The sequence below is a fragment of the Taudactylus pleione genome, unplaced genomic scaffold (assembly GCF_031769625.1).
Source record: "Taudactylus pleione unplaced genomic scaffold, aTauple2 ptg000251l, whole genome shotgun sequence".
Taxonomy (NCBI): domain Eukaryota; kingdom Metazoa; phylum Chordata; class Amphibia; order Anura; family Myobatrachidae; genus Taudactylus; species Taudactylus pleione.
The window spans coordinates 8489218-8502521 of NW_028284653.1; the positions used below are offsets into that span (position 1 = coordinate 8489218).

Sequence of the window (13304 nt, forward strand, 5' to 3'; positions counted from 1 at the left end):
CTCCCCCTATATCTCTTCCATTATGGCAGTTAGAAAACTGAGGGAGCTCTCATTTGAAAAAGAGAAGTCAAGCAATATCACAGCGCACTATTGGAAACTAAAAGTTTCCATAGATAAGGAAAGGAGGATACAGAATGTGCCTTCACTTCCCCATTATGGTCCAAACACAGAGTGGGTTATCAAATATAGCTTCCCTTAGTATTTATTGGTGACCACCATATAAGTTACTAAAATAGAAAAGAAAACATTCCAGATGATTGGGGGCAACTATTGTACATATCTGCTTTGTTGAGCAACCATATTAATTCTGCAAACTGAGAGCAAACACGAGGTGAAAAAACACACAAAAAAATATAATTTTCAAGTGCAGAATGTGAAAAAAGTGGATGCAGAAGCAAAAGACAAAGTATCTTTGTGGCAAGTATGTTTAAAAAAGAAATAAAAAAAACAAAAAAAGATACACCTTTGCCATTTGTTCATTTTCATGAACATTTTCATATAAATTATAATTTTTTTCTGAAAAGAACAAAGGTATAATTCATATGGGTACTGCAGGGCAAATGTGGAAAAATGGGCTTTGCACAGGAGTAAGAAAACGCTCAGCAGCCATGGGGATAATAAAATGGATGATTTATAAACCACTGTCAAAAAGCCGAAAATAATCAATTTTGATAATCACTATTTGAAAAAGAAACCCCATTATGTTTTGTGGACAATATGCCATAATGACAGAATACTCATACCAAACAGATGTCACTCCATTCAGAAGAACTTTCTACTAACATTCGGGATGAACTGTATACCAGTGTTTATTCTCAAATAATCGTGATGAATAGGTGCTGCTGGGACACTATCTACAATAGATATGAAAAGGAGACAGTCTAGCGCTGAACTTTTAATTTCTAGTCAAATGGTCTTGACGATTGTGATGTATTGTATGTGAGCTAAATGGAGTGCACTAAATGCAAATCACATACATCACAATCATCAAGGCAAGTTGAGTGCTAGTGCTTTTCATCTTTACATACTCTATTAATGCTAATAATGTTAATGAACAGCGCTGCAAATATAAAACCAATAAAGTGATGCAATTGTACCCATATAATCACAAAACATATAATTTTATATTATGCATAAAAAATAAAAAAACCTAAATCTGGTGAAAAGTGCATTAAACAATCTATTGTATATATTGTATGTGTTCTGCTGTACCAGCCGCAGCGTAATCAAGATATAGGCAGTTTAACGAATAGCCATACAGCTGCGTCCGGCTTTAGGCATAAAGTAACTTTTTGGAAAAATGTAAATAAACGTTCCATATACTCACTGAAAATGTATAGTGAGAAATAGTCCATGTGACAATCAGCTCCTACGCCACTTAATGTATATAGTAAAAACAGGCAGTTCGTACAGACCTCCACCGCTGTTGTATTGATGCAAAGGTTACTCCTGCCCGCTGCTTGAATTAACTTGCAGCGTCTTCTATATGGAAGCTGGAATTACACAGAGTTCCGATATTAAATGCCTCTACCTTGTCCGCTATTATGGAGCAGGGACGCAGCAACTCAAATAAGGCTCAGCAGAATGTGCTTTACATCGATGCTGGAGTGCTGCTAGCTCTTGCCATGGAGCATAGACGGATGTGTATATAGGTGGTGTACGGCTTAAAGATGCATGCACAGGTATCAGATTGCTGCTGTCTCTTGACGTGGAACAATAGGCAGCTGTAGGGATCTGTAATAAGACTGGATTATGCTGAATAAGCTGGGAACTGCAGACAAATCTGTATTTCCCTAATGCATTTCTTTCCCAAGGGATTTCTTTAGAGGGTTTTTTAAACACGTATATCTATTGATACTTTTTCCAGTATATAGAAGTCATACAATATATACAATATATTGTTTTATGCACTTTTCAATAGATACATATACTGTAGTTTAATTGATTTATAAAATGGAATGTCCCACTCAACAGGTATAGTACAGAAAGAATACGAACTTGAGAACTGCAATTGCTTGAACAGTTATAGCTCTCTTATCTTTGGTCCCCATGTATGAAAATATATTGGGCTTAACCCTGTTAGAAAAAAAAAAGAAGAAATTAATAAATTAGGATTTCATATTAAGAGCATTGGACAGCATGAATCATACAGTCTAGCTGTACATTTGTTCATTACAATACTCTAAAGTATCTTAAGCCATTTGGGGAGGAGGGGAGGGATAAGTTAAATTAGTAGCTATTTAATAATATAATAGAATATAATATATAGGAAATTCAGTGGAATAAGCGCCAATGAACAGTATACCTAAATAAAGACAATAAAACCTCAACAGCAACCAAGCCCCAGGTATGGGTGTCTGCTCCCATCAGTAAATAATTAGTATTGGTATGATACTAATAGTGTGAATGTTTGTGCATGAAATTGACCTTGGAGCGACTGGCTAGTTGGTCAAAGATAAGTGAGTGTACCTTGTAGTGATTTCTTTATCAAAATATTATTTGTACAACATAAAGTGGTGAATACTAAAAACAATAAAGAGTGATAGATGCAATAATATAATGTGCAAATTCTAAAGAAACCCCTTCTGGAGGTATAATTTGAGTGCAATAATTTGTAAAGCAAATAGATATATCTATATACAAATTGTAAAGTGCTAATGCTAAATCAACCCTTTAATGAGGGTGGGATTTCAGTTCAACTATGTGTGATATATCATGTGCAAACAACAATAAATACTTTTAAAATATAAAGGATTTCATGTTTAAGTATAAAAAGATTTAGACAAAATAGCATACTATATAAAAAACAAAATACAATGGAGATGAAGTCTTGAAAGGACGAAACGTATTGGTGCATGTTTTTGCCTGCCACATGAACTATTATTCTCTACCTCAGATAAGCTGCTCTCGTGTTTTTCATTGTGTTTTTTAATTGATTTATTTATCTATTTTACAAAAATGTGTTGTATTTTGTTTTTACATAATATGCTATTAGCCACAGCCCAAGGGTGCGGGGAAGAGCCCTCGGCTTCAGACCAAGCCTGGGGTTTCGGGAGAGGGGGTTCCACTTCTTGTGGGGGTCCCCACCTACCCTGAGTTTTCCGGCTTGGCCTGACCGGCTTGGGGTGAGAATGCTTTGGCCCTGAAGACCCGGTAATAAGGTCTCCTTGCTGTGGCTTACACCCCGGTAGGTTTGGGTTTAAAATATAGGGGGACACCTACGCAATTTTTTTCATTTATTTAAAACCAGGACTGGCCTTGCAGCCTGGTGGTGGTTCCTAAATTACGGTGGAACCCTACTCGTTTTGTTCCCCTGTAATTTTAGGAACCAGAACTGGCTGACGAGTCCAGGGCTGGTTATGCTTTTGGGGGGGACCCTACGTACTTTTTATTATATTTTAACCCGTTTTTTACAGGTACAACACAAGCAGCATTCACATATCTCACTGATATGTGCAGGCTGCTTGTTCTGGTGAGTTTGGAAGAGAGAAAACACTGTAATCTCGGGTGAGTAATCTCATCTAAACTCACAACTAGGGGAGAAATCTAACTTCTTAGTAAATTTGCGAGTTGAAAAACGGAAGACTCACCCAAGTTTCGGTAAAGTATAGAGTGTAAAAAAAAACAAAACTCGATCAAACTCTATTCTTAGTAAATTTACCTCTGAAGCTCAGGAACACCTGCCACAGTGGAAACAGTGTTTTACGTTGCACTGGCAAGTGCTGTGTGCAGGTAGAATCCTAATATACCCCTGGCTTGTCAGGGATTGGCTGCAGACATCATGTGACCGCCTACTGGTCTCCTGTTGGTGGGAGATCGGGTCACCTGATCCAGACTATAATGGCTGTGCTCAGCAGCCAGTGCTGGAGGGAATGCTACACATGGAAGCCAGTGAGTATGTCGGAAGCAGCAGGGAGAAGTATCCGCCACAGCTGGACAATGCTGCACCGAGTCACAGGAAGTCTGTCATGGAGCCGGAGCATGGAGTGGGGAAGCAGGTAAGTGACGTGGCAGCTGTAACTGTTTGTGCAAGGAATAGGTACTGAAAGAAGTCTTTGTTTCTTAAATAAATATTATATTTGTTACAGCAGATAGACAATTATATTGATAGGTTGGTGCAGCCCATATTACTCAGTAAATAAATGTCCAAGAGCTTTGATCACTTTATAAAAAAAATTTCTAAGCAAAAAAAAAAAAAAATATGTTAGGCTGGAATTGAGACCTTAAAGAGATGAGAGGTTCAGTTTTGGCTGGGAACTTCCTACCAAGTTTGGTTCTCAGAACGAAGTAAAACGTAATCATTCACAGACATATGTGCCAAGATGTCTGCTTATGATGACATTTTGCCTCGTTCTGAGATGTGAACCTGGCAGGAAGATATCAAAACACACAGCGTATATCTAATTTAAAAATGCATTACCACATACTGTGGAGAACATTTTTGTTTGGCATTTAAAATGACTGCAGAAGTTATGTGATCTGAAGTAGTCACTCTGATTGTGACTGTTACAAATCCTGCTCATAACACACTAGACGATATATTGGACAATTTGTCCTTTCGAGACGAATCAGAGCAACAAATCGTCCAGTGTAAGCACTCTCTCGCTCTCCCGTGTGTCATATGTTGCATTTTCAGATATGTCTGCAGTGCAGGCCAATCTGAAGATCTGATCGCTGACCCCATGGTTCTGGATGCGGCAGAGGAATAATATATCAGACGGTCGTACACCAGATCGTGTAGTGTGTACAGACCGCCCAACATATAGTTCAGTCACATCTGATGTCGCTGGGTACAGACATAGTCCAGTGTGTACTCAGCATTACCTTGCAGTGTCATACAGTTACAGTTAATCAAAAGTTGTTAAATGAATGACTGTCCTGGAAAAAATGGCTACATGGAGCGGTCTCAGGCCTTCAAAGAAATTTAGGAGCAGATTATTAACATTTTAGATTATTTTATTACAAATAGCTATATAACAGTTTGAACAAAGGTAAAAGTACACACCTTAAAAACTTGGATAGCACATTAATGGCATCCATTGTGTCCTTGTTTTCTTTGTATAGCACAAAATGGCAATAACTTCCTCTCGATTTTGGCCAAGAATGCTTACGTGGATCTTAAAAATTTAAAAAATATTGAAAAACAAAAAACAATTATAACAGGTTGATAATTGTAGAAGTAAGCCTTCAATCACTGGGCATCCAGTGTAGTAAACTACAGGACAAAACTAAAAGATCAAAGTGGGTCTGATAAATAGACAATGCATAAAAGTTTAACAATTTGATAAAGACATCGCAAAACTTGTTTAGTACCAGCTAAAAGTGTGTGGTTGGCATTTCCCTTTATTTGAGCTTTATGAAATGCCAGTTTTGCTTACCTGAAGGTGTTCTGACCTCTGTCCAATTGTATAGCATAAAGAGCACAAAAAAGGAAGGTTTAAATTCTGCATTGTTCTTTTTAAAATGTCTTTTGGGTGGACATGCAATAGAGAACTATGGCTGCGTGGTCATTCCATTTTTTTTAATGCTACAATGGCAATCAGCAAATGCGTGGCAGGTCACAATGATCTTAGAAGCAAGAACAGGCTGTGAGAAGATGAACCCTTATCATCACAAGTATCCGCAAACATAACTCTGAAGACATCACATGGTTATATCATAATCCTACCTCACTGGCACACATGGCCCTGAAACAATTTATACAAGTAAAAAATTCTGCATATGCAGAGAAAATCTTTCCTTACTGACATAGGAAGGCATCTAGGAAAAATGTTTGGGTAACTAGCATGTACTTTAGAAAGGCCAAAAGCAATATATTTTTCCTAAAGATGTTTTCATATGATATAAATCAAGCAGAATTATCAGTTTGACTCTTGGAGGAATTCAATTAGCCGCGATAAGTCTCTTTTCTACCAAAAAACTGCTAATCGTGCAAATTTGGACTTACTGCACAATCCTATTAACCACGAGTTTTTGCGGGTGCAAATTCTCCATACCATTTGCCCTGAACATTTTTTTTACCACCTCTGAGTAGGTGAAAAGTGCAAAACCCCTATTTTTCAGCTAAAAATATATCAGGACTTGGTTCAGAACCACTAGGACAATCTCCTTAATGACTAATTAGGCAAAAATAAGTTTTTTATTAGCTTAATTTGGTAAATAATGTCATGTATTTTTTGTGTGAAAAAGTGCAAAGTGCAGGAAAACGGGTTAATTGATGTAGGACAGGTATATGGGGGTGCTGTATGAGTGGGACAGATGTTGGTGTTAGAGGCATATTTTTATGGTGTCTTTAAAGAACAAATATATACTTCTAGGCATTTTTATGCACCCCCAATTTAAAACTAACATTTATTTTGCCAAAAACACGTGCTTTCGATCATTATCTGGCTGTTTTAGAAATATGTCCTCAAACACTTTTATTAGGGCAATTAATACACTTCTATAAGGTTATCCTAAATCACTTTGCGTTTTTTGGGGGGTAACAAGCAAACTTGCCCATTTTCAACTATACTTATTGCCGGTAAAAACAAAAAGAATTTTCGCACGAATGCCGTTAAGAAACCATTGGGATTGAATTGCGTGAAAAACGGCTGCGCGTACAGATGTGATAAGTGGAATCTGCACTTGAAGGGTGCAAAAAGTTTGCATGCAAAAAAATTCTGCATTGTTATAGCTAACTGAATTCCCCACTCTGTCTTTTGGAGCATAATTTTCAAAACAAAATTCTTAGTATAAAAAGTAACATTTACATATTGAAGTTACAGCTAACCATTTACTTGTAACAAGTGTTTCTCATATCAAGGTGTGTTTTACCTTAAATAACAGTTTCACATCAGCAAACCCTTTCAAAATGAGTGATATGACAAGAGGGCTAGGAAAGCGTGTAAAATGTGCTTTCTTGTCCAAAGGGTACCATCTCTTTAATTGAAAGTTTTCAAAACATCCCCAGTCCAGATATACAGGTTTGAGCACAGGTGACTTAATTAGTTCCTCAGTCAATTTGATTTAATCATCTTGACTAAGGCATGAATATCCTTAAACCTTGACTGTAATGTTAGAGCTTGGAAATCTCTGCTTTAATTGAAAAATAAAAAAAGAGATCTATAAACAAACACTAGCAAAAAAAAATAAAAATCAAGTACATAATAAAAAGGAGAGTTATGGTAAAACTTAACCTCGTTAACGAACTTTCTTCAAAACCCATAGGGTCCACAGGGGTGACAATGGAGTGTAGGTGGGACTTGGAGGACCGGACACCAACAGCAAAGCTTTTCAATCCCAGGATGCTCCGGTCCTTCCCCCTATACCCAGCCCACATCCTGAGGGCAACTCAGTTTTGTTAACAAGCCCAAGGCAGGAGCAGTAGAGGAGAGAAGGAAGACTGGTAAACTGAAGAAATCACTCACACAGAAGGAAACAAGTGACCAATAGAAGAAACCCAAAGAAGCCAGATGTGTCAGGGTGGGTGCCCTGTGGACCCTTTGGACTTAAAAGAAAGTTAACAAAAGGTAAGTTTTACCATAACTCCCCTTTCCTTCTTCAGGGTCTATAGGGCTCCACGGGGAGACAATGGGGGATGTCCCAAAGCAGTTGTTCAAGGGCAGGAATGCTCCTGAGCTGATAAGAGAACCCTATGCCCGAAGGAAGCATCCTGAGAGGCAAATGTATCAAAGGCATAAAACCTAAGAAAGGTGTGGACAGAAGACCACGTGGCCACCTTGCATACCTGTTCAGCAGAGGCGCCACGCCAGGCTGCCCACGAGGGACCCACAGAGCGAGTAGAATGAGCAGATACTGTAGCCAGCACAGGAAGGCCAGTCTGCGTGTAAGCCTGTGAGATAGTCATGCAAAGCCATCTGACCAGAGTCTGTTTGTTGGCTGGCCATCCCTTCTTGTGGAACCCATATAGTACAAAGAGGGAGTCCTATTTCCTGATGGAAGTAGTACGGTCCACGTAGATCGTAGATCTTCAAAGCACGGACCACATCCACAGAAACCTCTCCTGCCAAGAGGTCTGGTGATTGAAAGGTAGGAACTACAATTTCCTCATTTAGGTGGAAACGAGAAACCACCTAGGGAAGGAAGCCCGGGGGTGTTCTTAGCACAGCCCTGTCCTGATGAAAGATTAAAAACCACCCCTAAATCTGAGACTCTACGGGCAGATGCTATAGCCAGAAGAAACACAGTCTTCACAGTGAGCCACTTGACATCCACTGATTCCAGGGGTTCAAATGGAGGTTGCTGAAGTGCATGGAGCCACAGGTGGCACAAAGGGAGGTTGTAAACGTAGAAGAGACTAAAAAACAAATACAAGGTAACCTATGTATATATCAGGCGCAAAGTGAACACAATTAAAATATGGTTAATTAACAGCTGTAATGCAGCTCCCACTTAAAGTGCTGGGAACACTTATATAGCTATACAAAACTAGTAAAATATAGAACAAGGGAGCGCATATAGAATAAAGCAAATTTTGTTTAATATAACATAAAAAAAAAAAAAAAAATCACCTCTGCCTAGCATCTCTGAAAGTGCACGTCTCAGCTTTGTCCATCTGGTTCCAGCGCAGATTTGGTGTCAGGGAAGACTTTTTCCGGTTGATCAGCCAACCGTGCGTTTGTAGAAAGGCAATGGTTACCAGCAGATGGCAGTGAAGCAGCTCTGGGGAGATGGCCAACAGTAAGAGATCGTCCAAGTATGGGAGTAGTCTGATCCCTCGACGATGAAAGTAGGCCGCCATAACTGCCATGATCTTGGTAAAAACCCGAGGGGCTGTTGAGAGGCTAAACGGCAGAGTCTGAATTGGTTATGTGGATGAGAAGGCGCTATATGTACATGTAGGTAAGCGTCTTGAATGTCCAGAGACACAATAAAATCCCCAGGCTCCATAGCTAGAATAATAGAGCGGAGGGTTTCCATACAAAACCTGGGCACCCTGATAAACTTGTTCAGAGATTTGAGGATAGGCCATGAGACCCGTTGGGCTTCTTAACTAAGAAAAGGGTAGAATAATAGCCCTTGCCTCGTTGTGAGGAGGGTACCGGAATTATTACTCCTAAATTCAGTAAGGACTGAATGGCACTTTGGAGCAGCAGGGCCTTGCTTGGGTCAGATGGAGGTCCTGTGTAAAAGAACTGCAGGGGGGCGTCACCTCAGGAAGGATATCCGTGGGAGACCACCTCTTACCCAGGCATCTGATGTGGTCTGAAGCCAAAACTGGGCGGCCCTCCCCGTCAGGCTGAAGGCTAGTTTTCAGATTTGGCAGGTTGTCGTCTTGCAGCCAAGGTCCATTTGGTCCTAGGGTTGGAGGCCTTGGTCAATGCTTGATGCCATGGAAAGGACTGACCTTTAACTTTTCCTTGAGGATGAAAGGACCGAAAGGATGACATCCGAGGCTTCGCATTATATGCAGAGGGCAGGAACGCCGTCTTGGAAGCTCCCAAGGTTGTCCAAATCTGAACAAGTTTGTCAAATTCTGGTCCAACAGGATATCCCCAGAATAAGGCAGAGACTCCAGAGCCCTTTTAGAGTCCGAATCTGCCTTCCATGAGCGGTGCCAAACAATACGGCGGGTCACTACAGAAGTGGCAGATGCCTTGGAGGCTAGGAGAGCCAAATCCATAGCTGCTTCACCTAAATAGGAGGCTGCATCTATAATGTGAGATATATAGGACAGCTGTTCCCTCGAACCATCAGGGGGAAACTTCTCTTATTGGGTCTCTGCCCAACTGTCAATAGCTTTTGTCACCCAGGCCGTAGCCCTAGCAGGATGAGTAATACAGTAGCTCCTGTAAGAGAGTATAAAGATTTTAGACAAGCTTCCATCCTTCTATCTGTAGTTTCCTTCAAGGAGGTTGCAGTATGGATAGGTAAGGTAGCATTCTTAACCAGACGTGTTACATAGGAATCAACTGCTGGGGGAACTTCCCATTTAGTGCAATCAGTAGCGAGAAGAGAGTAAAAGAAACTTAAACGTTTAGGCAGCCAAAATCTTTTACTGGGCATATTCCATGCCTCACTCATGTGATCAGATAGCTGGTCAGAGTAAGAAAACTGTGGTAAAACTACCTTTTGTCCTTAAAAAGTGGCGGTTTTGCCTTAGGAGTGGGTTCCATCTCTTCTATTTGCAGAACAGATTTTACAGCTCTCACCAGTGCAGGTATATTCAATTTAGAGGGACGCTCCTCGTCTCTCTCGAGGGAGTCAGATTGACAGAGGACCGTGTCTTCTGCCTCTCCAGATGATACAGCAGAATCTGATAGCTGGGTGGACTGGGAAGATAACACAGCACACTTAGTAGGATTACTAAGCATTTGCTGAAAAACTGTAGAGGTATCCACCAAACTCTGTACTGAGGTAGAAAGTACACCTATCCATGGGGGAGGCAAAGGATTTGCGGGGAGCACCTGCTGTGGCCATCCCATAGGGGTGCTACCGCAGGTAACGCTTGGTGGTCTGCAATTTTTGCCAGCACCTGTGAAAAGGCAGCCCAGTGTGGGTCATGAAGAGAGGATACCGGGGCTGATGGGCCCGGGGCGGTATAACAAGTTGCACAAAGACCATCCTGAATGAGGTCCTGTGGAGCCAAGCCCGCTGAGCAGGACTTACAAGCCACCAGAGTAGGAACAGCAGCAGCCTGCTTGTTATTCTTTCCTCTACCAGACATAGCCACAAGAATAATAAAATACACAATCTGACACAGTGCAGTGGACAACCCAGATTTATGTGTAATATGGCACAGTGTAGTGCGTAATAGCGCTATATAGTATGTGATAGTCCTCACAAATATAGGGAGATGTATGGTACAATGAACCGCCTATACCTTAGCATGACAGGTTTAAAGGTATAAGCTGGACAGTATAGAAAATAGAGATCAGCGCTGGCACAAGACACATACAAATGCAGAAAAAAAAACAATATAGCTGCAGTGTGCAATAAAGTCAACTACACAGACCGCAGTGGCTGGTAGGCTATAGCGCTGTATAATAGGGATGCGTGAGACTGGCGCCAATTTCCCCGTTAGATCCAGATGTGCAGCTTGGAAAAGTAGGAGTCTTTCAACAATGCCCCCCAAAAGACAGTTATGGAAATACAGGATGGTTCCAGCGCTATGATCTATCCTATAAATTTGTTTGATGGTGTTCTCGATGTATTCAGAGATATCTTAAAAAAAACAGAATGGCAATATCATATAATACCGTCAAAAAAAAAAAAAAGTTTTATTTTTTTAAGAAAAATAAATGCACTCACCATTTACCGGTGGGTGATAGGCGTTGGACACAATTTCACCGTGGTCCTGCGTTGGTTGCAAAATGCAACGTAGATCGGGATACCTTTGGGTCACTCCATAGATGAGGGAAAACACATATGACAAGCTTCCATAGAGCAAATCAGTTAAACCCAATACAAGGTCCTACAAGGTTAAGAAGTATACTCACCTTGAATGGGTGATAATTGTTTTCAATGTCTACTTAAAATGAAAATTATTTTTATCATCATCTGGTGTAATTAGATAACACCATTAGAGACTAATAAACTATAAATTATTTGATTACTGGACTTTTGCATTATCTACACAAAGCTCAACAAACTCTATATTAAACCGACGGACATCGGTTTTAAAATACAAATGTCCAAGGCTTCCATCACACCCCATTCAAGGTGAGTATACTACTTAAACCCAATACAAGGTCCTACAAGGTTAACTGATTTGCACTAAGGAAGCTTGTCATACCGTATGTGTTTTCCCCCATCTATGGAGTGACCCAAAGGTATCCAGAGCTACATTGCATTTTGCAACCAACGCAGGACCACGGTGAAAATTGTGTCCAACGCCTATCACCCACTGGTAAATGGTGAGTGCATTTATTTTTCTTAAAAAATAAAAAAAAATTGACGGTATTATACGTTATTGCCATTCTGTATTTTTAACATATCTCTGAATATAGCGCTGGCCCTTGGGAGAGGTATACAGGGAGACTGGACCCAGCGTTCCAAGAGACCGGCTTGCAGAAAAATATGAGATATGGTAAGAACTTACCTGTGTTATCTCTATTTCTACGAAGTCCATAGGGTTCCACAGGATACCTTGGGGTATAGGCGATGGCGGCAGACATCCAGGCACCACAGAGTTAAAAACTTCTCCATCCTCCCAGGATGCACTGGGGTCCCTCTCCTATACCCCGCCCCCGAGCCTCAGGCACTCAGTTTCGTCACAAGCCATAGGAGGATAAAGAGATAGAGAAGAAAGTCTGGAACACACAAGAATCACATTCTCACCAGAGGGAGACGGAAAAATCGGTGACCAGAACCACAGCCCATCTGCAGTACAGGTGCGACAGGGCGGGAGTCCTGTGGAACCCTATGGACTACGTAGAAATAGAGATAACAAAGGTAAGTTCTTACCATATCTCATATTTTCTACATCAGGGTCCATAGGGTATCCACAGGATACCTTGGGGATTTCCTAAAGCAGTATCCTTCAAGGGTGGGGACACTCCTGTGCCGAGAGGAGAATCCGTCGCCCGAAGGAAGCATCTTGAGAGGAGTAGTATCAAAAGCATAATACCGTACGAAAGTATGGACAGATGACCACGTGGTCGCCTTGCAAAGCTGAACAGCTGAGGCGCCACATCGAGCTGCCCACGAAGGACCCACAGACCTAGTGGAATGAGCCTTAACAGAAGATGGAACAGGAAGGCCCTCATGAGCAAAGGCTTTAGAGATAGCCAGTCGAATCCATCCTGCCAATGGTTGTTTAGTGGCAGGCCAACCTCTTTTATGGAAGCCATAAAGGACAAACAAAGAGTCTGACTTCCTATAGACAGAAGTGCGGTCCACATAGATTTTCAAAGCCCGCACCACAGCCAAGGTGGCCTCACCAACCGAAAGGTCCAGTGAAGTAAACTATGGTACAATAATTTCCTCGTTGATATGGAAACTAGATACCACCTTTGGAAGAAACCCTGGACGAGTGCGCAGCACAGCCCTGTGTCTATGAAAAATTAGAAATGGAGGTCTGCATGAGAGAGCTCCCAATTCTGAAACCCTTCTGGCCGAAGCAATAGGCAGAAGGAATACAGTCTGAATGGATAGCCATTTCAAATCCACTGAGCCCAGTGGTTCAAATGGCGGTCCTTTAAGAGTCTTCAAGACCACAGCCAGATCCCATGGTGCCACAGGTGGAACAAAGGGAGGCTGAATAAGAAGCACCCCTTGCATAAACATGCGGATATCAGGAAGCATAACAATCCTACGATGAAACCACACTGAAAGTGCAGACACCTGTACCTTCAGGGAAG

At 41.1% G+C, this 13304-nt stretch overlaps 1 protein-coding gene across 2 annotated transcripts in view; it reads right to left on the reverse strand.

The window, feature by feature from the left end:
- The window catches only part of PUS7 (pseudouridine synthase 7), a 186271-nt gene that overhangs the window by 62448 nt on the left and 110519 nt on the right, over positions 1–13304 (reverse strand). For both annotated transcript variants that reach the window (XM_088480231.1, XM_088480230.1), the window contains exons 6-7: positions 5006–5117; positions 1999–2076 (exon numbers count right to left, since the gene is read on the reverse strand). In XM_088480231.1, the coding sequence (XP_088336357.1) occupies positions 1999–2076; positions 5006–5117 (190 nt within the window). The remainder of the gene's footprint in view (positions 1–1998; positions 2077–5005; positions 5118–13304) is intronic.